We start from the raw sequence: 26,468 nt of genomic DNA, 5'->3' as shown, positions 1-26,468 counted from the left end.
CTATATAAAGCTGCTCTCCACCCTGTGACTAGTTAACATTATTATTATTATTTATATAGCACCATTAATTCCATGGTGCTTTACATTTGGAGGTTTATATATAGTACACAAAATATACAGGTAGATATAATACTAGGTAGAGGGCCCTGCTCGTGAGGGCTTACAGTCTATGATGGAAGAAGGATAGAGACAGAAGGTGAGGCATATGATGATTTAAGGTTATCACTTGACTTTTCAGCAACCGAAGGCACCACGGGAAACCACGAGGGGCACCACGGGAAAGGTCGATGGTGCACTTGCTTGGGGCCAGGGTGGAAAACACCTGACAGGTTCCATTTAAAGTCCCTGGACAACCCCTTTAAAGAATATATTCAGTTGGTGGCGCTGTATTTCTATTGAGACCAGGTAGTTATTGTATTATTATCATTTGTCTTCTGTAGAAAATTGAGGCCCGCATATCGGCTGATGAAGATCTGAAGCTTTCTGATCTTCTGAAATACTATTTAAGGGAATCGCAAGCTGCTAAGGTAAATGGCCTATTAAGCAGTAATAATGTGTTTTAAGATTTCTTTCACATTAATGTTAAGGAGGTCTATCGGTAACCCCCCCCCCCCCTTTTGGGGGGGGCTTATTGTCAAATTACACATAGATTATAATTTTATCATCTTTTGCCTTGGTTTTCTAATAACCTCTTCCTTTCCAGGATCTCTTATACAGAAGATCCCGCTCTTTGGTAGATTATGAAAACGCTAATAAAGCACTAGATAAGGCAAGAGCTAAAAACAAGGATGTGCTGTCAGCAGAAACCACTCAGCAGTTGTGCTGCCAGAAGTTTGAGAAAATCTCAGAATCTGCTAAACAAGGTAAACTACCTAGTGTGAATTATGTTGTGGATGATGAGTGTCTGCCCATAGTGGCTCCATTAATTTGACCAGTAGGGGGACTACTCTGTACAAGGCTAGCCAGTGAGATCAGATAAATCTCTAACATGTCTTTTAACCCCCTAATAACCAGAACATTTTGGTCGTAAATAACCAATTTTAGCAATTTTGCACACTTTCTTTGATTTATTTTTTTTACATTACACGCAGGGCAGTTTTTTTTTAAATACATCAATACTTTTTTTTTTTAGAAAAGGACAAAAAATGAATTGTATAGTTCTTCTTGCTTCAAATTAGCAAATTCATACTTCATTTAGGCCTCATTCACATAACTCTGTGCTGTCCTGTTTTTTTTTTGTTTTTTTTTTCTCCAGGATGGCACACTGACCCATTCATTTCAATGGGCCCATACACAATGCAGTGTTTTCCACTGGTCCAGGCCACAACACTCAGAGCATGTCCTATTCTGCTCAGTTTTTGCAGCACTGACAGGCCCATAGAAACCTATGGGACATAGAAAACAAGAATGTCACACCCACGTGTAATCTGTATGATGTCCGTATTTCTCCCCACATTTTGCTTAAAATATGTTGAAAAAAGTCTTGCAAATGGAACTTTTCTCTCCGATTTTGGACGGGAACTCGGTGGACCCCATTATAGTCTATGGGATCTGTGGGTTTATCCAGATAACTGCTTTTTTTTATGTAGATTGTGAACCCCACATAGCGCTCACAATGTACCGTATTTTTCGGACTATAAGACGCACCTAGGTTTTAGAGGAGGAAAATAGGGAAAAAAAATTTTGAAGCGAAAACTGGTAAAATATTTAATATATGGGAGTTGTAGTTTTGCAACAGCTGCAAGGCCACATTGACAGGTGACCGTGCAGCTGTACGGGGATGCATAGAGCGTTTTTTTTTTGCGGGGCCAGCTGTACTTTTTAGTTATACCATTTTGGGGGATATCTATTGCTTAGATCACCTTGTATTGAAAAAAAAAACAGGAGGTGATTTAGAACTTTTATTTATTTCATATTTTTAAAGCTTTTTTTTTTTTTTTTTTACTATTTTATTCCCCCCCGGGGCTTGAACCTGCGGTCACTTGATCGCAAGTCCCATAGACGGCAATACAACTGTATTGCCGTCTATGGGACATTCTGTATATTAGTATTACGGCGGCTGGTCATAGAGACCAGCCGCAATACTAATATAGCAGTGACAGGCCTGGGAGCCTCATTAGGCTCCCGGCTGTCACCCGGACAGGTCGGCTCCTGCGATATCGCCGCGCAGGAGCCGGCCTGCAACTCTACAGGTACGGGGCCGGTGGGGACCGGCCCCGGGGGAGAAGGGGCCACGGATACTGACCCGGCATCCGCTGTACTAGAGAGGCAGATGCCGGGGAGGGATAGACGCCGGGGCCTGAGACATCGCTACGATCCTCTGCCCTTCATGAAGCCAGCGGCGGGGGGACGGAGGAGCCCCTGCCGCTGCCGGCTTCATGCAGGGCAGAGGAGCGCAGCGATGTCTCAGGCCCCGGCACCTGTAATGGCATCTATCACTTGCCGGCTTCCGCCTCTCTATTACAGCGGATGCCAGGCGCCACCTTCAGACTATAAGACGCACCCTTCTTTTCCCCAAAAATTTTGCGTCTTATAGTCCGAAAAATACGGTACATTTTTCCCTATCAGTATGTCTTTGGCATATGGGAGGAAATCCACGCAAACATGGGAAGAACATACAAAACAGATGTTGTTCCTGGCAGGATTTGAGCCCAGGACTCCAGCGCTGCAAGGCTGCAGTGCTAACCACTGAGCCACCGTGTTGCCCCCCGCCCCCGGATAACTGCTTTTTAAGCATATAAGGTTTCCGATTTTCAGGTCCCCAATTGGACCCAAAGAACGAAAACCTGAACACTAGTGTCAACCTTGCATAACACGACTATACATATATAAACATTCTAAAATGAACCATACATGATCTGGAGTGGATAGTTTATGGATATATTCTAAATGGCTGGTATTTCTTTGTACACTCACTCCGGTCCACAGAAGGGATGTGGTTAAGAAATGTCATTATGCAGTTCTTACAGCCAAAATTCTTCAGTACTCTGGGTACATTTATGACTCATAGGCATGTGACAAATGCTTTAGGATACTTGCGTAACTTCAAAGTGATCATTTCTCTTTTCTATATTGAATAAAAAGCACTGTAAATATTTAACTTCTTACACAAAGGCAGTTTGCGAGTAGAGGACCACTTACATTTCTGGCTCCTTCCAGTAGAGGGCGTGCAGATGTCACTGCCATGAAACCGTTCAGCTGTAACTGTAGAAATTCCTTTTTCTAGCCAAAAGATTTCCAAATAGGAAACTTTCAATGGCTACTGCATAGTTGCTTGGTTTTGATTTTTTTAGAGCTCGGCTGCATTATTTTTTTTCTTTTGGAAACTGAGCCAACTAATAAATGGCTTAATGTTATCCTAGACAGATTATTAAACGGTGTTAAACACAATGGAAAATCTGGTGCAGTTTAACACTTTAACGTTGCAAGTTACACAGTTTTACGCTGCCCCACTGTACTGTGGAATTATCTGCAATGTAAGGAGTTCTCTTATGTAACAAAACAGGAAGGACAAATTCCAGGAACAGTCATCTGAGGGAGGCGTTCACAGCCATGTAGATGAAATTCAGCATCTGTTGGGGGAAAAAAACACCAGCAGGAGCCAAGTATCTAAAGACCATTTATACAGTGGTGGAAATACTATAGCAGCTGCTACGGGTGGGGGGAGGGCCTGCTGCTTTTTTAAATTAATTATTATTATTATTACTATCATAAATAGGCCATTACTTGCCAACAGATTGCTATTTACTTATCCCCGCTTCTTCCCCTTGAGGCCTCCATGGCCCCTTCAGCCATCCAGGGGGCTCTTTTTGTGTCCCACATCACAATGCTGACACTTTTCAGCACAGCCCATGGGACCTCCTGGAGGCTGAAGTTTATCCGGCGGTTTAGTTGGGACTGAAAGCGTCCGAAATTAAACTGCTATTATTATATTGTGGGGTCTCTTGAAGAGGCCCAAAGACCTGCGCTGGAGCCCAAGAGAGGTGAGTACCACTGTTTATGTTTCATCACCTCCCCTGGGCCTCCAATCAATATACTCTGGGATTTGAAGAGACCGCAGAGTATAATAGTTTATGGGTGGTGAATTCCAAAAGTTTTTTGCAACATTACCTACATAGGGGCCACTAGGGACATTGTATTGTGTGGAGGGGCCCAGTAAAGGGGCCTATTACCGTGTGAGCACCAGGAAAGGGGGTGCTATACTGTGAGAGGGCGGGGCCCCCAAGTCATAACTTTACTATGGGCCCAGTCTTGACTGGTTGCGCCACAAACCAATGCAGAAAGATTCATCTTTTTATGTATATGCATGATAAGTATAATTAAAAATTTTAAAATAAACATGCTTTAGAATGCACTATGCCAAAAGTTGAAATTTTTTCCTGGGCATGAAGACCCAAATCACCTCCCTCCCGATTTGGAGTCTGATCTGTTCTCTGTCCTCTCACTGTACTTATGATCAACACTTCATTGCAGTGTATAGATAGGTGGTAACATGAAGAAGACTGCAACAAATATATCTGATGACTTTTCCCAGTGCCAGAATTACTGGCACTGAACTTTTTTGTAAATTTATTTAAAAAAAAAAAAAAAAAAAAGAAAATTAAGACTTGCCCATAAGCTAAAAAAATAATTGATTTTATTTTTAGGCAAAAACTGCCAAACCCTACTTGCTTATGTCCTGTGCTATACCTGTGTATGTTACTTTTACATAGAATCTTGTATGTTTTTCTTATGGTAGTTCTCCTCAAAGGGGTTGGCCACTTTTAGACCAATATTGAGAGACAAATGTTATAGTTTGTATAATAAGTTATACAATTTTCCCATATACTTTCTGTACCAATTCCTCACAGTTTTCTAGATCTCTGCTTGTTGTCATTCATTGTTACTTCTAGTGGATAAAAGTCTGACCATAGTCATGTGATGAGTTACAGTCACAGCCCAGTAATCAGACATCTGCTGGTAATCAGCTGTGCACCTGTGTGCTCATCACATGACCATGGACCGTACATCACATGACCCTGGACTGTGTATCACATGACCATGGTCAGACTTTTATCCACTAGAAGTAACAGAATGAATGACAACAAGCAGAGATCTAGAAAACTGTGAGAAATTGGTACAGAAAGTATATTGGAAAATTGTATAACTTTTTATTGTACATTTGTTTCTCTATATTGGTCTGAAAGTGGCCAACCCCTTTAAGGGATGCTCAAGGGCTCTTGCACATGACTGAGTCCCGTCTGTGGAAAATGATCTGTGTTGGCCTGTATGTTCCTGAATTACCATGGCTGTGTGCTTGGGAATCACTACATAATAGGCAGTTATGATACAGTCCGCTCCCAAATGGCCGATCGCTACAGTAATGAAGTGACATAACGCCATTGGTTCGTTACTGCGATTGGACCGTTCAGGAGTTCACTGCATTACAACGACCTATGAAGCAATGTCTTCTATATACACTGCCCCGTTCAGCCGGGTACTACACCCCACAAATGGACTGTTTTCCATGGATAGGACTTTGTTGTGTGCAAGAGCCCTGACATACAGATGTGAATTGTCTTTTTAATATATGTTTTGTCAGTGAGGCAATATGTACACTTCTCTGTGCTTGAGGCCATTGGAATGAAATGCATATCAGGAAAAGGAAAAACTGTGGGTCTGTGTGAATTGCAGCATGTACTGTAGGGTCGTGCGCAGTTTGTTGTACTTGCAGATAGCGAGCACACAGACCAAAAATAATCATGTGAATAAGACCTAATGGGTAGCTTCACTTGTACTGGATTTGCAGCAGGGGAAATAGTCATACAAATCTTATCCTTCCCAGTGTTTTTTGGAGCTCCTGTATCCTCTGCCAGTCTCTTTATCTTGTTTTCCAGTAATGATATGTTGTATAGATTTAAAACCACTTCGGGCAGTCCTAAGCCTCCAATGTATACATATGTTGAGTGAGGGAGTATGTAAGCAATAAATCAGGAGAGGCAGATTGTCTCTATCCAGTTGCACCAAAATGTGCACAACATTTGATGTTAATTTGTCACTGGAATTTCCTTTTTATCTTACGATCTATTCACTCAGTTTATGATGTTTGCCTGGAGTTTTTTTAATTTTTTTTTCATGCATTTATCAATTGTTGAAATCTAACTCATAATGTGACTTTGGTTTTGTAGAACTCATGGACTTTAAAACAAGAAGAGTTGCTGCTTTTCGTAAAAATTTAGTAGAGCTTGCTGAACTGGAACTTAAGCACGCCAAGGTATACATTCTGATTTCTACACACTTGTCAGTTTCCTTCTTTTTGTGCCTTCTGCACTTTCATACAGCCTTGATCATTGTTGCTATGGTACAGCTCTGGAAAATGGACCAAACTGTACATATCTGAGAAGGATAGAAAAACCAGCTGCTAAGTCCACCACCATCTCCTTGGTCTTCCCAGCATTAATCCTGAGGTGGTTCTGCTGGCACCAGTCCAAAAAATCCCAGTTTAAAGAGGACCTTTCATCACTTGGGGCACATGCGGTTTTATATACCACTAGAAAGACGACAGTGCGCTGAATTCAGCTTTCATGATCTGTGCCCCAAGTGAAGAGCCATTGGTGTTGGTACCATAGCTCTTCACCATCAGAACGGCTTCCTCACAGTAACTTCTATAGCGCTGTACTGTGAGAGCGGGGAGGAACCCTCTCCTCACAGTACTGGTCCATAGATGAGTACTGGGGGAGACGTTCCTCCCCGCTCTCACAGAGCACAGCGCTATAGATGCTGCTGTGAGGAAGAGCGTTCCTGAGTGAATGTGAGGAACGCCCTTCTGACGGTGAAGAGCTACGATACTGGCACCGATGGCTCTTCACCTGGGGCACAGATCGGGAAAGCCGACAGTGCATTGAATTCCGCGCACTGTTGACTTTCTAGCTATATATAAAACCGCATGTGCCCCAGGTGGTGAAAGGCCCTCTTTAAGTCTCTGTACTCCCTGTCGTCTCCGTCAGTGATATGGGGGGGGGGGGACATCTGACCGGTTCCCTTTAATTAATCAATATTAACTATATATTAAAATGTTTATCATTTTGTGTTGAAGCAGGAGTCAGTAACTTTTTTTTTTTTTTTAATGCCTTCACACAAAGCTAGCATTGGCTCCATCACTCTAGCCCTGCATATATGCGGCTTTTCCCCCAGAGTGCACTGTCTCTATAGACCGAGCAGATCACTGTTATCGATGTCCCCATTTCACCTTGGAATTACTTCCCTGTATTGTAACCATGAGAAGACCTTGAGGAAGTGACTCATGGCATCATAGATAACTATCTGGACCGTATTTTTCCCACTGGGACTGCCCATGTGCATTGTCCATGTGCTCATGTTCCTTATGGGTTTGCACAATGAGGCCTGTCTGCTGCTTAATCCATAGGGTTAACCATTTACTTACCATGTGTTTCATGTCATTTGCAGGGTAATTTGCAGCTTCTGCAGAGTTGCTTGGCTGTTTTAAATGGCAAACCATAAAGCACACTCCGTCCTAATTTGAGAGCTCACCAGACCCTCCTGTCACCTCCAAAAGCTGACACTGTTTCCATGGATTGGTTAGATGGAAATTCCCAGCTCCAGAGGATGACCCCATATGAACATTGGGCTACCTCCATGTTAGAAACAGCACTGTGCTGAAGAGCCCACACTTGGTGTATTCACATGTACCTTTATTTAGTCATTGTACGCTTTCTAGTACGTCACAGATACAATCTCCCTTTTTTTTTTTGGATGAAATTAAGCAACTTACTGCTCTTTGTGTAATGAATTGTATTACATAATGCCAATCTTATTTACCTATGTATGTTACTCTTGGATGATGTTCGACATTCACGGTTCGAATGGATTAACATTGCCATTAGTTGTTCACGTCGTATACCTTGTCCAAGTTCCATGTAATGAGTTTTGATTGTTTTTTAAGCCTCCGTTATCTTGATTTACTGAACTCTATTTTTTTTATTAAACATTTTCTTAGATATTTCAGAGCGTTCCAATTATCTTTTTACATTTTGCCGTTCATAACGCTAATGCATCAGTATGTATGCCTTAACTTGTAGACTTCTCAAATATTGTAAAATAAACTGTGAATCCAATGATTTTTAATTGACATCGTCCTGGTGTTCCCTGATGTAGAGGTGAATCATCTTAGTGACTATAGAGGAAGCTGAAATCTGCTGGAAACTCTTATGAACTCATCTCGTAAGGAACTGCTAAATGAAAGGGGTTATCTGGGACTAGCTTTGGCATTTGGGTGAGCTCCACTTCCTCTCCTCGTACCAATGACATCATGACCATAGGGTGACAATGTCATACAGTGCTTTAGAATATAATGGCACTATACAAATAAGGCAAATAAATAAATGGGTTGCAGGACCCAATCCCACCAACATATCAGCTGCTGGAATTGCAGGCCAGTGTTTTCACATTCATTCATTCATTCACTGAATAAATGTACTCCCTAGACAGCCCTGGGAAGTGAAGGCAGTGTATGTGGGATTAAAGCTGTCAGCAGACATCACTATTAGACTGGGAGGTCCCACGTGTTTTACAGTCCCTGAAAAGTAACAGTAAATTCTAGTGAATTCCTTACATACATTGCAGAAAAATATGCGCAGCTGAAACGAAACTTGTTGCGGCTACATGTCAGCTATAGCTACAGATTCCCTATTGTTATAAATGGAAGCAGAAGGTCTGAAGAGGAAACCTCTGCTGGCTGGCTGTGAAAAGCACTGTAGGAAAAACCACAATATGTTGCGGCTGCAGTTTCACCTGTAGTACTATTTTTATTTATTTATTTATTTTTTCTACGGCCTGCTACATAATTGCAGATATGAAGCTTTTTTTTTTTTTGTTGCAGTTTTTTTGAGCCAAAGCCAAGAATGTCTTCAAAAGGAATAGGAAATATATAGGAAGCTCTAAGGGTATGTTCACACAGCAGAATTTGCATTACTATAATGGGATCCGTGTACTTGCCGCGAGATCTCCGCAGCGAACATGAGGAGAGGAAAGTACTTCACAATCTACTTTCCTGTCCGCATGTTCGCTGCGGAGATTTTGTGGCAAGTACACGGACCCCATTGTAGTTTATTGGGATCCGTGTGTTTTCACTGCACACCGCTTGCAAATGCATTCGGTATTTCATTCGGGGGAGGGGGGACCCATGTGGACTCCCCCAAACGCATTACCGATGCAGATGTGAATGAGGGGTTACTCTGTCTGCCCCACCATCTTGCGTTGGGTCCAGTTTCAGAAGCGCCCAAAGAGAGTGGTGCCATAGCTTGAAAAAGTATTAGATGGCAAGATTGAATATAAAAACCATTACAAGCAACATTCTAGAGAGTTTTGTGTTGGCTGTAAAGTGGGAGTTGCGCTTTAATTTGAACACTACAAAACTGAACAAACAAAACCATTGATTCAGGTCTGACACAAACCCTCCCTGGAGATCAGCACCATCTCTGTCCTCTCCTCACGTGTTAACCTCGCAGCCATATTTGTCTGTAACAAACAGAAAATTGATAAGAACTTTGGCAGAAATCTAGGTATATTACAGATTTGGATCAGATGCATATGTCACATGCATCCTGTCCCATTTGAAAAAAATCAACTTGACTTCCACAATAGCTGTCGTGTTTGATATTGCCCCACACAGATTGGCCTCCCTTTCCCTTAGCAACATGCTACACACACAGTGGCGTTCCCCACCACCACTTTCCATTTATTCACCTGCCTCCATACCTTTGGACCACCGTATATATTCATAGGTTATGCCATAAATACCTGATAGATGCAGATCCCACCACTGTTACCAGTCTGTGCCCACAAGTGAATGGAAAGGGGCCATGCATCTCCTCTCCATTCATTTGTACAGATAGACATACGCAAATGGGGCATTATTCGCAGCACTGAAACAGTGATGTGGGACCAGAGGTGTAGCTAGGGGTTGAGCACAGAGGAGCCCCAACATGTCCAAGTGGGCCCCCAATTTAAGTATACCAATGTTATCATTATACAGCGACCGTATAGTGTTAGATATCAGCTGTACACAGGGTGAGTACAGTAACAGTGACTTAGGCCGGGTTCACATTTGCGCCCTGGTCTCCGCTTTCAGGTCTCCATCTTCTGCCGACAGAAGACGGAAACCTGGCAGACAGTGTCCGGCCGTGAGCGTTTTTTGCTCTCCGTGGCAAAACTGTTTTTTTTTGTTTTTTTTTAACCGGACACAAAGTCCTGCATGTCTGACTTTGTGTCCGGTTTAAAGACAAAAAAAAAAACCTGTTTCGCTGCAGAGAGCATAAAACGCTCACAGGCACTCACGGCCGGACACTTTCCAAACTCATTCAAATGAATGGGTTTGAAAAGTGACTGCAGGTTTCCATCTCCTGTCTAGTTTCTCGGGAAGGAAACGGAAACCTGCAAAATGGAGATCGGGCGCAGGTATGAACCCGTCTTTACCAGTGACGTCTCTGACTAATCGTTCACATTTCCATTCCATTCTTCTTCCAGATGGACTGCCATAACCACTTCTTCCAGTCTCTGTAAAGTTTACAACACAGACAACGTTGGCTCCTCACTTTTCCAGGCACCTGACCCACATTGTCCTCACCTGCACACCCAACCTGCTGCTACCCCAATTATGGCGTAAATGCCATGGTGTAAACTCTGTGGGGAAAAAAAAGCGTTTTAAAGTTACTGCAAAGTGGATAGGATTCTAGCGAATGCCATCAACACAATGCGGAAAAATACGCGCAGTGGAGCTGTTGTAGTTTTAGAAATCGCAGCATGTCAATTATACCTACGGAAATGCTAGTTTTCCTATAAGTATAATGGAAGCACAAAATCTGTAGAGGAAACCTCTGCGGACTTTCTGTAATAAGCGCTGCAGGAAAAACCGTAATTCGTTACTGCCGTGATTTTTCCTGCAGCGCTTTTTTTGCCGCAGCCTGCTATGTGGGGCCTTAGTCTTAATAAAGCCCAAGTGCCACCTTAATTAAATGAATTGCCCCCTTATAATCAAACCCCTGATTCACCCTGACAAAAATACTGCACCCCTAATGACCCCTTATATAAATAACCTCTCCTCTTTGTATTCACAATGCCCCCTTATAGCTCTATATAAATGACCCCCCATATATAGATGACCCCCCCATCGTCCTAATGTCCCCTGATGAATCCTCCCTTATAATTCTCCCTCCTAATTCCCCCTTTACACTATTAAAACACCCACAACTGCAATCCTTTGGTGAATGGAGCCACCGCTTCCTCTTCTTGGCCCTGTCTATGCGCAGGGTCCACGGACAGGACATCTGCTCCAGGTGTCTTGTAAAACATGTATTGATGGCGGTCCCTGGAGTGGGCCCCCAAATAGTCAGTGTGTCTGGGGCAGCCGCCCCCTCCCCCCCCCACTAGCTACCCCTCTGTGTGGGACCCACATTTATCAGGCATTTATGACCTATCCAGCGGGTTTGCCATATTACCAGGATAGCCCCATTAAAGGGGTACTCTAGTAATAAGTTATTCCTTTCTGATGGGGGGGGGGGTGACAATTGGATCAGTGCCAGTCTGACCCCCATGGTCCTCATCCATCTTGCAGTTATCCCCACTCATTGGATAGTGGATAACTAACAACAGAATACTCCTTTAACTTGTTTGTTATTCAAGCCATAAGTTTATTGATAAATAAAATTGTAGAAAGGCACAAAAACATGACTCAAGTGTGAACGGAGCCTTAGGTATGTGGCAGGTTCTGGATATAAATAACACTGTGCCCATTCACTGACAGTAAGCACGCATATTGCAAAAGGTGAGGAACTGAAGCATATAATGATGGAATATCCCCACTGTCCTCACAAGCTGCCGGTTACTGGTGACTATTCGTCACACTGTTTCAGGCAAGCACCAGCAACACTCAGTACAGCGACGTCAGTGGCGAACTTCTGTAATAACACCCACAGAAGCCTACGTCTGTAGCCCCGCCCACCTCTCGCACAGCCTGGCAATACGTCACTACAAGCGCGGCACTAAAGTGTGACGTCATTATTGCGCGACGGAGATTGCTGTTCCTTACTTCCTGAAAAAAAAGGTATATTTCTTATATTTTTTGATTGTTGCCTGGGAAACGGGAGTTCTATAGAGCAGGGTAATGGTGTCTCATGTCATGTCTATCACGTGTGTAGCCTGGGTGCTGTAGTTGGCCTTGTATGTAGCAGTCCTGTGTCGCATCAGGTCATCTCGCCTAATAGTAACAAATGGGAAAGCTGGGCGAGGCCAGTATGGTTGTCATCACGGCTCGTGCAGGGTCTCCACCCAGCTTTCCCAGAGGTTTGACTATCAGATTAGCCCTGTTATTCTGTATCACTGTGTTATTTGTTACACTTTCCGATCCAGAGCCGGGTAAAGCTGGGTGACAACTCCTGTGGGCACTCGGATCTTGCAGCCATATTTTAAAGATTCGTTTAAAATTCATCAAGATTTTACTTTTATTGGTGATTTAAGATTTCCTCAGTTTTTGGGGACGTGCTCTGTACTTTGCATCTGCTCTCACTGAACATTTATAAAGGGATGTTCAGTCTATATGAACTGCTTGAGAAAAGCATACAAATATCAAACTAATTGTCCAAGGAAGAAAAAATATTTTTTAAATAAGCCAGGGGAGGTGAAAAAAAAAATCCTAATCGCCTGTTCCCTATGCTGGTGCCCTCCCAAAACGGTGCGGTCCTGCTGCTCCGGGGTCTTCTCATAATGAAACTGCTCGCCAGCTGTGACGTCCTGGATCCTTCCGCTGATCCCCCGCCACACATGACTCTGAGACCAATCAGCGGCCTCAGGAAGAGACCCCGGGACGTCACAGGTAGTGACATCACGTGTCTGATTGGCCTCAGCGGTTATATGTGGCAGGGACTTGCGCTGGAAGACTATAACAGACTGGGAGGACTGAACCACACTGAGAGGTACCTGGGGCTGAGTATGATTTTTTTTTTTCCACTGCCCCCGGCCAGTTTATAAAATAATTTTTGTGTACATTTTTGCCTGAACTTTAAGTCATTCTCACCTTTTGGACCTCCATAGTTCCTATGCTGCTATTTCCTATTTCCCCACTCACTCCCCAGCATTGATTTCATGTGGTCATGTTACTATTGCAACCAATCACTGGCTTGACTGGCCTTCCTCTTTGAAAGCGTTCCTACTATCTTAATGAATACATTTTCTAACAGTGTTTGTGACATAAATAAATATTGTAATGTACCATACTTTATTAACAGATTCTGATGCTTTACTGTTAATTTCTGTGCAGAAACCCACTTCTGTCCCTTCTGTATGCTTTCTCTTGGCTCCATCACTGTTTTTCACTGGTGTATGGACTGTCATAAAATTAGAAAAGGGAGTCTGAGGGGTTTATTTTAAAAAAGTTATAACTCAGCCATTATTAAACTTAGAACAATGATTTCTGTGCCGGAAAATTAACTTGAAAGATCAGGTTACATTTTATCTGTTTTATTTCCGGAGATATCATCAGTTAAAAAAACACAGTCAGGGTTGGTTCACATCTGCGTTTGGTAATCCGTTTACGGAATCCCCGCATGGCACTTCCCCCCCCGAACGAAATACCAAACGTAATTGCAACCACTTTGCAGTAAAAGCACACGGACCCCATAGACTATAATGGAGTCCATGTGCTTGCCGCCAGATCCACACAGGGAAGATGCAGAGAGGTAAGTACTTCACAATGTACTTTCAAGTCCGTATGTTCTTTGCGTAGAGCTGGCGGCAAGCACACAGACCCCATTGTAGTTTATGGGGTCCGTGTGCTTTTACTGCAAAGTTCTTGCAAATGTGTTTGGTAGTCCGATCGGGGGGTCCCCGTGCAGACTCCTCGAATGGATTACCAAACACAGATGTGAACAAGGGGTCAGGATTGAAAGTTGATGCAGCTGTATATAGATATGCCAGTGATACCTCTGAAAATAATACAGATAAAACTGCAACCTTGGTGTCATATAAAAGATGAATATCTCAATAAAAATGTTTCATAATGGGCAAGATAATTATTTAAACTTCCTCCCTCCAGACTCAGTTTTCCTGCTTTATTTGAGCCTGTACTGCCCCAGAGAGAAACAAGGCAAAGAATAAGCAGAGACAAAAGTCAATTATATTGCAGGAAAGGAGCCACAATTTGTAAATGACTTATAGTACTATATTAACTTCACAAATGCTGCCAGAAAATCAAAGCTCATGTGTAGGTGCGCTTCCAAGGGGTTTTCTTGGTGTTAAATAGGTTAAAGGTAGGTTATCAATTCATGATCAGTGTGGGTTTGACACTGAAAACCCACACATACCAGCTGCTGAATTCACCAGGGCTTACAAGTGAGCGCCACTTCTGCATCACAGGCCAGTGTTGTCACGTTCATTTTTCCCATGGGCTGCGTGCATCTCAGTCTCATTTAAGTGAATGGGACTGAGCTGTAATAACCAAGCACAGCCACTATACAATACGTGGAGCTTTTCTTGGTATCCAATGAAGAGGCTTCAGTCCTTACCCGAACTTTGTGACCTCTTCAAACAACTGATTTGTGATGTTTGTGGATGTTGAGTTCCATTGATAAAATATTGATGATCTACTCTTAAGTATAGGCCATCCGAAACCAACTTCCTAAAAGCCCTTTCATGCAATTGTAGACATTTTAATGAGGGGCAATGGCCGGTGAATGCAAGTATATAGTCCGTCATACAGCATAAGTCTGGGAATTCTTTAAACAGTCCTGCTAAACATAATGCTCAAAAATAGTGTAAACCTAGTCTTAAAAGCAGTGTCTGGAGCTTCAAGAACAGGACAGATTACGTAAATCTGGTCTGGAGGTGACAGCACTTGACTGCACTGATGCTTACACGTTAGGATTATGGCAAGTATAAAGGTACCAGCCCTTTCCACAACACTCAGGGGGAGACTAGTGTTAGACAGTAGCAAGAAAAGTTCCTCTAATTCAGAAAAAATGCCAGCGATTGTGATAGGGATGTAAAAGAGATATTGACCAGAAGAAAGAGGCATCATTGCTCCCTGAGATAGAAGAATCCAGACAAAACCCTCAGATCACCGCAGACTAAATTAGAGCTGTACAGGAATAGCTGGCAGCTTCTTATGTGCAGGGCTGTGGTACCATTCATAAATAGCTGACACTTTGGTCATGGCTTACCAGGCTCTGTCAGCAGCCATTCGGAGGCGCTCACTGATAGGCCGGGCTGTGCAGTGCGTGGTAAATAGGCTTCTCAATACTTTACCACTCTGCCGGACTGCCCACTCCTTGTCTCTTGATGTCACTGGGAAATATACCGTGCAGGGGACCTCTAAAAGGGACATTATATCATGTGGGGGAATTAAGAGGGCACTATACTGTGTGTGTGGAGCTTCCCTGCCACGTAACCCACCCTGCTCCATAACTGGCACTAGCCCTGTGCTGTATCCAGGTTATGATTCTGACAAGCTTCTCCTTGGTAGGGACAATGAACATCCCAGCAGAGGTTGTACAGTTCAGGAGAGTTGTTGAAAGTCACCGGGTACTGCTTGGTTTTTCCATGTATTACTTGTATTATTACGGTTCCCTTGCACTGGGGGCTTCATCTTATAAAGGTAACTAGTGACTGCAGTAAGTTTCAGAAGCTACACATTTTATATTACAAATGATTAGATTTATGAGAAATGTGTGATCTACAGTGATGCCATGCTTTATAACATATTTTATCATGGATTCTAGGCACATGCTATAAAAGCATTACACTGTTTGATTCACCATGGACCGGTTACAGCAAGAATACGATGCCTATGCTATTGAGGAACCTAGCGATGAGGAACGTGGTATAAGCAGGTAAGGACCATGTAACTTTATATTAAGCCGTCATTTATTATTCATACGTTCCTGAGTTCCATTCTGGATTGTCTATTTATGCATGCCTGTACATGCTGGCTTATTCTATAGAGTATGATAGATGTACATGTTAAGTAAGTAAATCCCTGCTCGGCTTGTTATCTAAGAACACATTATTGAAGGAGACTCTTGACAGAGCTTATTCCTTAGTACAGGCATAAGAGGATGGTGTATAACACACACAGAGCCTGTTCTCTTGTCTTTCATGGATCACAGACACCATATGTCTGGTAACGGTCATGTGCTTAAGCAATTTGGGGCAGAGTGTAAACAGACTAGACATTGCTCATGATTTATTGCAGGAGTTGATGCTAGATCAGGGGTAGGGAACGTTCGGCTCTCCAGCTGTTGCAAAACTACAACTCCCAGCATGCATACTTGCTCTGCTGTTCTTAGAACTCCCATGGAGGTGAATGGAGCATGATGGGAGTTGTAGTTTCACAGCAGCTGGAGTGCCGAAGGTTCCCTACCGCTGTGCTAGATGGTAAATCTGGTGGTCTACATCTCCACTGTCTAACCTAAGTTTATACCATTTATTAATTGGCTTGCTTTGGGTCTCAAATATATGCCAGAATTTTGGTGCACATTCTCACATATTAAAGAGAACCTTTCACCAACCCTACCAACACCAACTCTTTGCAGCCTTCTGTAAGTGCTGCCCCAATGATTCCTGTGCAGACTCTAAGGCTAGGATGCATTTTTTCTGGGTAGGCGTCTGTATATCTTTGAGAGCTCCTTATAATGTGTATGAGACTTTTACTAACTCTTTTATCTTTTATTGAAAGCTCGGAAGATGAATTAGATGTTCTTCTACATGGAACCCCGGAACAAAAACGTAAGCTGATTCGTGAATGTCTTACTGGCGAAAGTGAGTCTTCTAGTGAAGATGATTTTGAGAAGGAGATGGAGAAGGAGCTAAGTTCTACCATGAAGACAATGGAGGGGAGATGGCAAAGCCTTGGTCCAGGTTTGCATATGAATATTTATAATATAAAAGCTGTGTTCAAACTGATGTTATGAGTTCTGTTTAACAGAATCCATGATCACTTTGTTTGGTTGTGGATTCCAGCAGTTCTTGGTCAATATTGTTCACTTCTAAAGTGTCTACTGGGGTAAGGTGGAATCGCAAAGCTGACTCCACTGTTTGCAACTGATAGCATATGTAGGAGATATACATTGGGGGGAGGGGGTTTCTGATATTTTCCTTCAACATTATACCAGTCTGTTGACTGCATGCATATGACATATATACATAGTGGCCTAACAGCGACCAAAGGCTAAACTCTTTTATCTTCAGTTGAAAGCTTTGAAGATGAATAAGATTGTAGTCAGTCTTATTTGCACGGAATGGCCTCTTTATTAGAGACAGACGCTCTTACATTTGGAGCTTCTCTATGAGGAAATTGCACATGTGACCCTGAAGTCCTGCACACAATTGAGAGACTGTAAGTGAGACCCCATCATTGGTATTAGATTAGTCAGGGACAGTGTTTGAAAAATTGCCAACCTTGGGGGTTTTCTCATGTAATGGTGTGGAGAGTATAGTATAATTAAGGAAAAACATCCAGTGATGATCCTGTGGACGGAAACAACTTGTCAATGGAGGATGTCAAAAACCAGATTAATGAGCAAATAGAGTACAGTCAAGGAAACTACAGCCAAATGGGAATATTTCCTTAACACCAACTTGTCGTCTGCGGATATACCAGTGCGAGGACCACGGCTGTCTAGGGGAAACAGGCAAGACTCCACTGGGCCAAAGAACAAAAAAAATAATTGCATCAGTGAGCAGTAGAATAATATTGCCTGGTCAGGGGAATCCAGATTTCTGTTTCTCCATGCAATAGGAGGGGCAGAATTTGGTGCAAGCTGTGTGAATCAGATAACCCTACCTGACAGGTGTCCGAAGTGTAGGCTGGTAGAGGTGAAATAATGATATTGAGGGGGTATTTACTCCTTTCATGGGCCTGTGTATGCCATGACAAATTACTTTAGTTCAGAAATCTAAAAAGAGGTCCGACATGCTTCTAGGTGGTTGCCTAATAAAGTGGCTTCTCTGTGGTTTTATTTTTTGCAAGTAATGATATATTTCTATTGACCCGCTCTCTTTCAAAATGATTGTTCTGTGTCCATATTGTGTAATACGGTCTGGTTGAGTAATATGTTTTCTGAGAAATGTGAATCAAATTTTGCCATTTCTCAATCTGAAATAATGTAGGGGTTATTACAGATTAGTGGGGAGATATATATATATATATATATATATATATATATATATATATATATATATATATATCGCATCTCCTCTGTCCTCCATTCTCAGAGTCTGCAGCTTGTGCTTACAGGACGCCCCACCGGCTGACATTGCCTGTGACATCCCATTCAGATGAATGCTGCAGCCAATCACAGGCCTCAGCGGTGACCTCTTCACAATTGGCACATGATTGACTGGCCTCAGCCGTAATGTGGTGATTGTGAAGCAGCCACTGTTGAGGCCTGTGATATTTTATTTTTTATTTTTGTTATTTTGTTATTTTATCCTCTTGTTCCTCTCGACAGACCCTTAAAATGTGTTTCGTTGATGTGTGTTAAAACCAAACCCTTAATGTGTGTATCTTGTATTCCAGATGCCTCCACAAGCGCTGCCACAACATCAGCAGAAGGGGACAAACCACAGTATTACGATGATATATACTTTGACTCTGACTCTGAGGAGGAAGGTAATAAAGTCACATTTTGCACCTTACAAATAGCAGGATTTATTCAGTCACATGTTCCTACTAAGTTTTATATCTGAACTGCGATACGTATTTATGGAGACCTGAATTGACTGCCATCTACGTTAACCTTTAGTTATCAACTCTTATTGTTGCTAAAGACTTCTTTCATGTACTCATTGTTTTGTTTGTTTTTTTGCAAATCATAGTATGTGAAAACATGAAAATATGGATTTTAGGCCCAAGTTTCATCTACTTCACTTTGCAGCAGCTTGCAGTTCCCCTTTCTCTGCACGCACCATGTCTATAAGGGTTTCGCTCTTGAAATATTTTACATACCTCTTACAATGACATAAAATAACTTTAGGAGTATTACTCGCTTCACTCCCCAATTCCCTGTTCCCACACTAGTCTTCAGTTACCAGGCTCTAGTAATGGGGTGACATGTCAGCCTGTGACTACTGCAGCCAATAATTTGCTACAGACCTGATGCATCAATACCACTAATGCCATCACTGTGGCGTATGATTGTTTGTAATGGTGACAGGTTGATACAACGCCACATTTCGGGGTAAACAGAGACTGTCCAGTGTAAGTTTCAGTACAGAAGCAGCAGGGAATTGGTGAAGTGACTATTAGTCTCTGTTAGAGATTTTATACTATTGTCAGCTATATGTAAAACATTTCATGGGCTTAGGATTCCCCCTTTAAATGTTCTGAAATCTCTCCAGGGACGAGAAGACTCTTTCTGGTGTAATAGCGTATGGAGTAAATAACAGGCAGGAAGGAAGGGGATTCAGCTGCAGCTTCTGTCTAAATATAATGTATTGGGTAAGAGCGTGTGATGGGCTCAGGAAATGTGGAACAGCCCAGATGTTACACGGACAGGAACCCATCAAACAGGGAGATATAGAAATATATGTGTACAGAAACAAGTAGGATTGCACTATACCTATACATACATATTACATTCCTCCTGACTTATCTCATAATGCAGTTTCCTGTAGACATTTGAGATCTGTAAACCTTTTGGTCAATACTGAATCAATGTTGAATTTTTTTCATAGGAGCTGGAAAGGGAAAGAAACACAAACATAAAGTACTGACTAATGATGACCTGCTGTATGATCCACATGAGGACGACCGTGATCAGGCATGGGTAGATGCCAAAAGAAGAGGGTATGGCTATAATACAAGTTTCACAATTTAAGGGGATCCAAGCATACAGAGCTCATAACACTGATACACAATATAACTCTGTTGTCTACTTCACTGTTGTAGATTTTGAGAAAAACAACTTTGAAGCATTATGCAGATGAGACATTTGGTGCACTGTGGGCGGGCCTTCAGCCCTGGGAGCACTGCCCTTGATGTTGAATTAGGATGGGGCATGTCACAGCAATTGGAGGACACGTCCTCTCTGCACAGGATGATGCAGGCAGGAGTCTGAGTAGCAAGAGTAGTGCTCCAAGGGCTGAAGGCCCGCTCCCGATGCACCAACTGCCTCATTTGCATAAGACTTCAAAATATTTTTCTGCCAAATCTAGAAAAATCACATTTATAACAAACATATATTGTTTATCAGTGTAATGTGCTCTGTAATGAGGTGGTATCAGTTTCATATGCTTTGGGGAGGTTGTAAATTCTCTTTTAAGAGGTTTCTGGGATTTTAATATAGATGACTTATTTTCTGGATAGGGAATCAGAATTTAATCAGTGGGGTCCGGCTATTAGAACCTATGCTAAGCAACAGTTTGAGCTAATGTATTACTGTTATAGGAATAAGATATAAGACACTCACAAATGGGGAGAGCCACGTCATCGTCATTAGCACCTGCTTATTTCGTCTATTTATTTTGCTGGGAGGGGGGGGGAGTAAATAAACCTGTTTGCACCAGACATTGTGTCGCTGTCTCTGACTGGTTAGCTCCGCACCACTGCTACTACTGAACTACCTTCCCCACAGTGGCTATATTGTAGATCTCTGTACTACGGCATGTGATATTATTGCTGAACACTGCCGTGTTTCCCCGAAAGTAAGACGCCCCCTGAAAGTAAGGCATGCGGGGGTTTCTGTTGAATTGCCTAATATAAGACATCCCCCGAAAAAAAGGCATGCCCGGCAGTGGTGTGCGGGGTTTTAGGGGCGGGGCTTAGCGAGCTCCACTTCACTGACACAGCAGCTGTGCTCTGTGCTCCGTGTGCACAGCAAAGCCGGCTGCTGCCTCTGCTGTTGTAGGATGAGCTCTCCCAGCTCATCCCAGAGGCAGAGACAGCAGCTGCCATACAGAAGAGGCAGCAGCCGGCTTTCCTGTGCACACGGAGCACAGAGCACGGCTGCTGTGTCAGTGAAGTGGAGCTTGCAAAGCTCCGCTAAGCCCCGCCCCCCGAAGCCTCGCTAAGCCCCGCCCCCCGAAGCCTAGCTAAGCCCCGCTCACCACTTCCAGGACGAACAGCAGCACCAGTGCTGCTAGGAAGAAGGGAAAGGTAAGTATGATAACTTCCCCCCTCCCCTACACTACACTACCTACAACCGGCAGTCATGCTGACGCTCCACTAAGGAAGTTCTGGCATGACTGCCGGTTGTAATAAGGCACCCCCGAAAATAAGACAGGTCCTATATTTAGAGTGACAATTTAATATAAGACACGGTCTTATTTTCGGGGAAACACGGTAGTAAGAATACTTGTTACCTGGAATTTTTCTAATCTACTTTTTCAATTTCTAGTTACAGAAATATCAGAAAATCAAGGCAATCTCGGACCCATTCTGCCAAACAAAAAGCTATACCCAGCAGCGATGCCATTTTAAACTGCCCAGCCTGTATGACTACGCTTTGCTTGGATTGCCAAAGGTATGTGCATTTGATATGTATATAGAAATATACTGGGGTATTCTGCATTAGCTTTATGAATCCATTCTGAATCTCCATGGCATGTTATATTTTACAGACATGAAACCTATAGGACCCAATACAGAGCTATGTTTGTCATGAACTGCACGGTCAACAAGGAGGAGGTGCTAAAATTTCCCGAACAGGCCATAAAGAACAGACGGCGAGAGAGAAAAAAGATGAAGACTCCCTCTGCAGATTCAGCAATGGAAACACAAAGTAAAGACACGGAAATGTACCACCCTGTGAAGTGCAACGAGTGCTCCACAGAAGTTGCTGTGTACGACAAAGAGGAAGTGTACCATTTCTTTAATGTCTTGGCCAGCCACAGCTAGGACAGAAACATTGACTTTCCCTGTCTGTGATGGTGCACAATACTTCCAGTTTTATTTTATTAGTTTTATTTTTTATTGGTTCACATTTTTACTATTCTCTTTGGAGACCATCTTGTCCCTAAGAAAATCCACTCAACATTACATGGATTTTTTTTATCACAGGACTTGCTAAATGTGACATTAAGGAAACTATGTATATGTTTTGTGAATCATTCCAAAGACTCAAAGCTTTAGTACACATTGATATAATTAAGACAACCTTACCTGTAATATTCTAACCTGGTAGGACATGTAAGTAATAAATGTGTACAATACTTTGTCACAATTCTACTTTGTTCCATCCAAACATTTTCTTTAGTTGATATCTGCTTGAGGCTTCTGTCCCGTTTAGGGCTTAGGACGTATGCAGATGATGTACGCTTGTGACAGACGCCATACCCATAGAGTCCCACAGCAGAACATGCGTGCACAGAGGCTTCATGCACACAGTAATTTTGCTAACCGAGTGTCTTTAGGGTCGTTGTGGCTGTCTGGAACTGATCTGAATAAGATATTGGAATGGAAGACCGGAATGTAATCCGATTGTAGTCATGTGCACAAAGCCTTAGTCTTCGGTCAACCACAGATGGCCATGATAAATGGCCTGCATATTGGCCAAATCGCGTTGGGGTCAGTAAATATGGTCAATATGTATACATAGGGCTACAATCTTTTTTTTCATGTTCCTAGTCTCTTGTCCGATCTCCTTTACCTTACCTACAAGTTGCAGATTTGGTCAGTATTTAAAGCCATATCCAGCACTGCCAAAACCCAAAGACTAGGGGAAATATAATTGTAAGATTTACACTACTGCTTTTCTTTTCCTCCACAGCTCAATTATGCTTGAGAATACTGACCAGTTTTTCAGGATGTGAATAAGTGTCCTCACACGCTGCTCCCCCAGTGCTTTTTTGCTGTGGCCCATTACGTGGGACATTTGCCTTAAAGGGGTATTCCCATCTCAAGGATCCTATCTATACTGGTAGCTTATGTAAATTGAAGCCTTTTTCTAAATATATTGCTTTAGAAATTCTGCTTTGTTTACCTGTTATGTGAATTTATTCCTCTCATTGTTTACACTGCATTGCTATAACCACAGACCTGGGAGATAGGACAAGTGAGGTCACTTATTCAGTGCTGGCAGGACAATCCATTTAGATAATTGCAGTTTGATGATAAAACCTGGTCTGTTATCTCTCTAAGTAAACACACAGATAACAGAGTCCATTCTGTACAAGGACTGCAGATTATCTGACCTGCAGAAGTGTTTTTTTTTGTCCTGCTCATCAGGAGGGAGGGGGAGGGAGAGAAATACAGGAAGTGAAAAGCAAATACTGCATACAGCCTGGCTGATACACTGAGATGGGAGAAGGTGCTCGGCATCCTTTTTATTTTAATTTATTTTTTTACAGAGAAATGCCAAAGTTTACTAAAACATGTCAGAAGATCTGATACTTTCTGTTTAAGCAACGTTTGAACAGACAAGGAAAAATTCTAGGATTATATTTGCAAGTTTTGCATTTTTTATCTCAGGAAGTTGTGCTTGTCTATGAGAGAAATGATTGATGACATCCTAGGTCTGTTTTCCGCTGCACATATTTCTGGGAATTATAGCATATTATGCATTGCTGTGTTTCTGTGGTAAAGGTTACTAGAATATGGGATATTGTGAAATCTGGTTTTATCGCCATCAGTATTATTAGGTAACCTCTGGATTACACAAGAATGTTGAGGTTTTATGAAAGTTGTTACAGTTAGAGATGTACGTAAAATATCTTGCAGCATAGCATGGATAAGGGCATTTTCAGGGAACAGTAATACACCTGTATTTGTCCTAAGTCCCAGCCTGAATGCTGCTTGTATAACCCAAACTGACTGCAGCAGGAATCCATGATACTGTCATTCGGGGCATTAGAATCGCTATCAGAATTTATGGCCATATTGTTTTCTGAAACTGTTAAAAGAAATAGTCATTTTGCTACATGCATGTTATTTCCTGTGGGTCGAAAATATATTTCTAGCCAGTTTTTTGAGTAAAAATTGGATTTTTGTACCTACCTTAAAATCCCTTGTCTTGTTGTATTCATTGGGGGACACAGTACCATGGGTATAGGCTGACACTAGGAAATACAAAAGTGTTGGTTGAACCAAGGTGGTTTATACCCTCTCCACATACAGGAAGTTAATCAGTTTTGTACTGACAGCAGAAGGAGAAAAGCACCAATATGTCCTCAGCCCAAGAAGAGAACCCAAGGACAACTGTCAAGAACAGAAAAAGCAGAGGTGAGATCTGTGTCCTCCAATAAATACAATTAGAATGGGATTTTACAGTAAGTACAAAAATCCAATTTTCTCATTTACATGTTTGGGGACAGTACCATGGGACGCCCTAAAGCAGTGCCAGAGGGTGGGAACAAAAAAAAAAAAACGCCCTGCAGCCAACCAATAACACAAGATGCGGATTGGCCTAAACCTCAGCTAAGGAGGAGGAAGCCTGTTGTGGACCAGCAGGGTTTGGCAAGGATATAGATGCCAGCCCAGAGGACAGTAACGTTAAATTGTCACCAATGGCAATCATGCTTACCCAAAGAATAAGGAGCCCAAATGGGACTTAGGACTTATAAGATAGAATGGAGAACCAGATAGGACCTGCAAATGCCCTAAAATACTATCAGGAAGTAAGTGCCATGAAGGTTGTCAAACCCATGGATCGATACTCAATAGAGGAACAAGAAGTTGGAGAAACGATAGGATTGAGATACAAACCAGAGGAGGTAAACTGCCAACGGCAGATACTGGCGAAGGAAGGAGGAGGAGGTGAAAAAGCAAATTTAAACATGCTGCGGAAAAGAACAAGTTGAGTAGATCCTAAGAAAGGAAAAAGCCAAAACTAATCGCAGACTAGATGGACCAAATGGATGTCTACTTCCATCAAGCTGCCATGGTTCCATATAACCCAAATTTCAGAGAAGGGGACTTGAGAGCCCCCTAGCCCTAAAAAGGGACAAATAGAGAGTTCTATCCAATAACCAAGACAACCTACCGTATTTTTCGGACTATAAGACGCACTTTTTTTCCCCAAAATTTGGGGGGAAAAGAAGGGTGCGTCTTATAGTACGAATGCGGCGCCTGGCACCCGCCGTAATAGAGAGGCGGAAGCCGGCAAATGATAGACGCCATTACAGGTGCCGGGACCTGCGACATCGCTGCGCTCCTATGCCCTGCATGAAGCCAGCAGCGGGAGGAGTGATGCTTAGATCCTCTGTCCCCCCACCGCTGGCTTCATGCAGGGCAGGGCAGCGATGTCTCAGGCCTGTCTCAGTCTGTCAGCGGCCCCTTCTCCCCCGTACCTGTAAAGATGCAGGCCGGCTCCTGCGCGGCGATATCGCAGGAGCCGACCTGTTCGGGTGACAGCCGGGAGCCTAATGAGGCTCCCCGGCCTGTCACTGCTGTATTAGTATTGCGGCTGGTCTCTATGACCAGCCGTAATACTAATAGACAGAATGTCCCATAGACGGCAATACAGTTGGGGGGGGGGGGGGGGGAATAAAATAGTAAAAAAAAAAAAAAAAAAAGCTTTAAAAATATGAAATAAATAAAAGTTCAAAATCACCTCCTGTCCCTAGAATATATATATAAAAGTAGAAAATCATATGTCATAAACCACCGGGTTTTTTTCAATAAAAGGTGATCTAAGCAATAGATATTCCCCAAAATGGTAAACTAAAAAGTACTTCTGGCCCCGCAAAAAAAATAAAAAAATATGCATCCCCGTACAGCTGCAGGGTCACCTGTCAATGTGGCCTTGCAGCTGTTGCAAAACTACAACTCCCATATATTAAATATTTTACCAGTTTTTGCTTCAAAATTTTTTTTCCCTATTTTCCTCCTCTAAAACCTAGGTGCGTCTTATAGTCCAGTGCGTCTTATAGTCCGAAAAATACGGTAGTTGCCCAGTGGAGAGTGATAATTGCAGAGGGAACCCAAGGTGTTAAGTAGCTAGCAAGGCCCCCAGAGTAAACCAATAGGAGACTTTTAGCAAAAGATCATCTCTGTGCGAGGAGGAGCAAGGCTGGAGAGGACCAAGAGCAGGCCCATAAAGTAGCCAAGGTGGCCCCAATGAGCGTAGAGGTAAAAGAATCTAAAATGAGGATGCATGTGCAGCATGTGGGAAAAAAGCAACACTAACCGACCCAATGAAGAGAGGCCCAGAGGCCATTTTTATACTGAAACCAGCAGAGAGATATGTCCTCCTTATAGGACTTTTCTCTCTACTGATTTTAACTGGGACCGAGGCTCCTACGGAAACTCAAATGCTAGTGTTAATATAGCATAAGATAGCAAGTTGTGAGATCTTGAGAAAGTTATGTGGCAGAAGACCCCTGAGAAGGGATACAGAGCAGAGGTTGCCCACACAGATCGCCATCAAGGGATGGGAAAGTACAGATTCCCATCAGGGAGAGCGGGTAACAGAATAAAGGGAACGTCCTTCAGAATAGGTAAACTGCCTATTCGATATTCAGGACGAGGGGAGCGAGCCCACCCA

At 42.7% G+C, this 26,468-nt stretch overlaps 2 protein-coding genes across 3 annotated transcripts in view; both read left to right on the top strand.

Annotated features, from left to right (window-relative positions):
* The window catches only part of SNX6 (sorting nexin 6), a 28,735-nt gene extending 20,618 nt beyond the window's left edge, over window positions 1-8,117 (top strand). For both annotated transcript variants that reach the window (XM_075282897.1, XM_075282898.1), the window contains exons 11-14: window positions 441-527; window positions 704-863; window positions 6,168-6,253; window positions 7,447-8,117. In XM_075282897.1, coding sequence (XP_075138998.1) covers window positions 441-527; window positions 704-863; window positions 6,168-6,253; window positions 7,447-7,500 — 387 coding nt within the window. In that variant the 3' untranslated portion in view covers window positions 7,501-8,117. The remainder of the gene's footprint in view (window positions 1-440; window positions 528-703; window positions 864-6,167; window positions 6,254-7,446) is intronic.
* Window positions 8,118-12,036: 3,919 nt separating this feature from the next.
* On the top strand, window positions 12,037-22,195 carry EAPP (E2F associated phosphoprotein). Its single transcript, XM_075280917.1, has 7 exons — window positions 12,037-12,100; window positions 15,768-15,878; window positions 16,724-16,905; window positions 18,566-18,658; window positions 19,723-19,834; window positions 21,384-21,509; window positions 21,607-22,195. Exons 2-7 carry the CDS (start codon window positions 15,805-15,807, stop codon window positions 21,881-21,883), a joined length of 864 nt encoding a protein of 287 aa, XP_075137018.1. The 5' UTR covers window positions 12,037-12,100; window positions 15,768-15,804; the 3' UTR covers window positions 21,884-22,195.
* The last annotated feature ends 4,273 nt before the right edge of the window (window positions 22,196-26,468 follow it).

The sequence above is a fragment of the Leptodactylus fuscus genome, chromosome 7 (assembly GCF_031893055.1).
Source record: "Leptodactylus fuscus isolate aLepFus1 chromosome 7, aLepFus1.hap2, whole genome shotgun sequence".
NCBI lineage: Eukaryota > Metazoa > Chordata > Amphibia > Anura > Leptodactylidae > Leptodactylus > Leptodactylus fuscus.
This window is presented reverse-complemented; position numbering and strand designations above follow the sequence as displayed.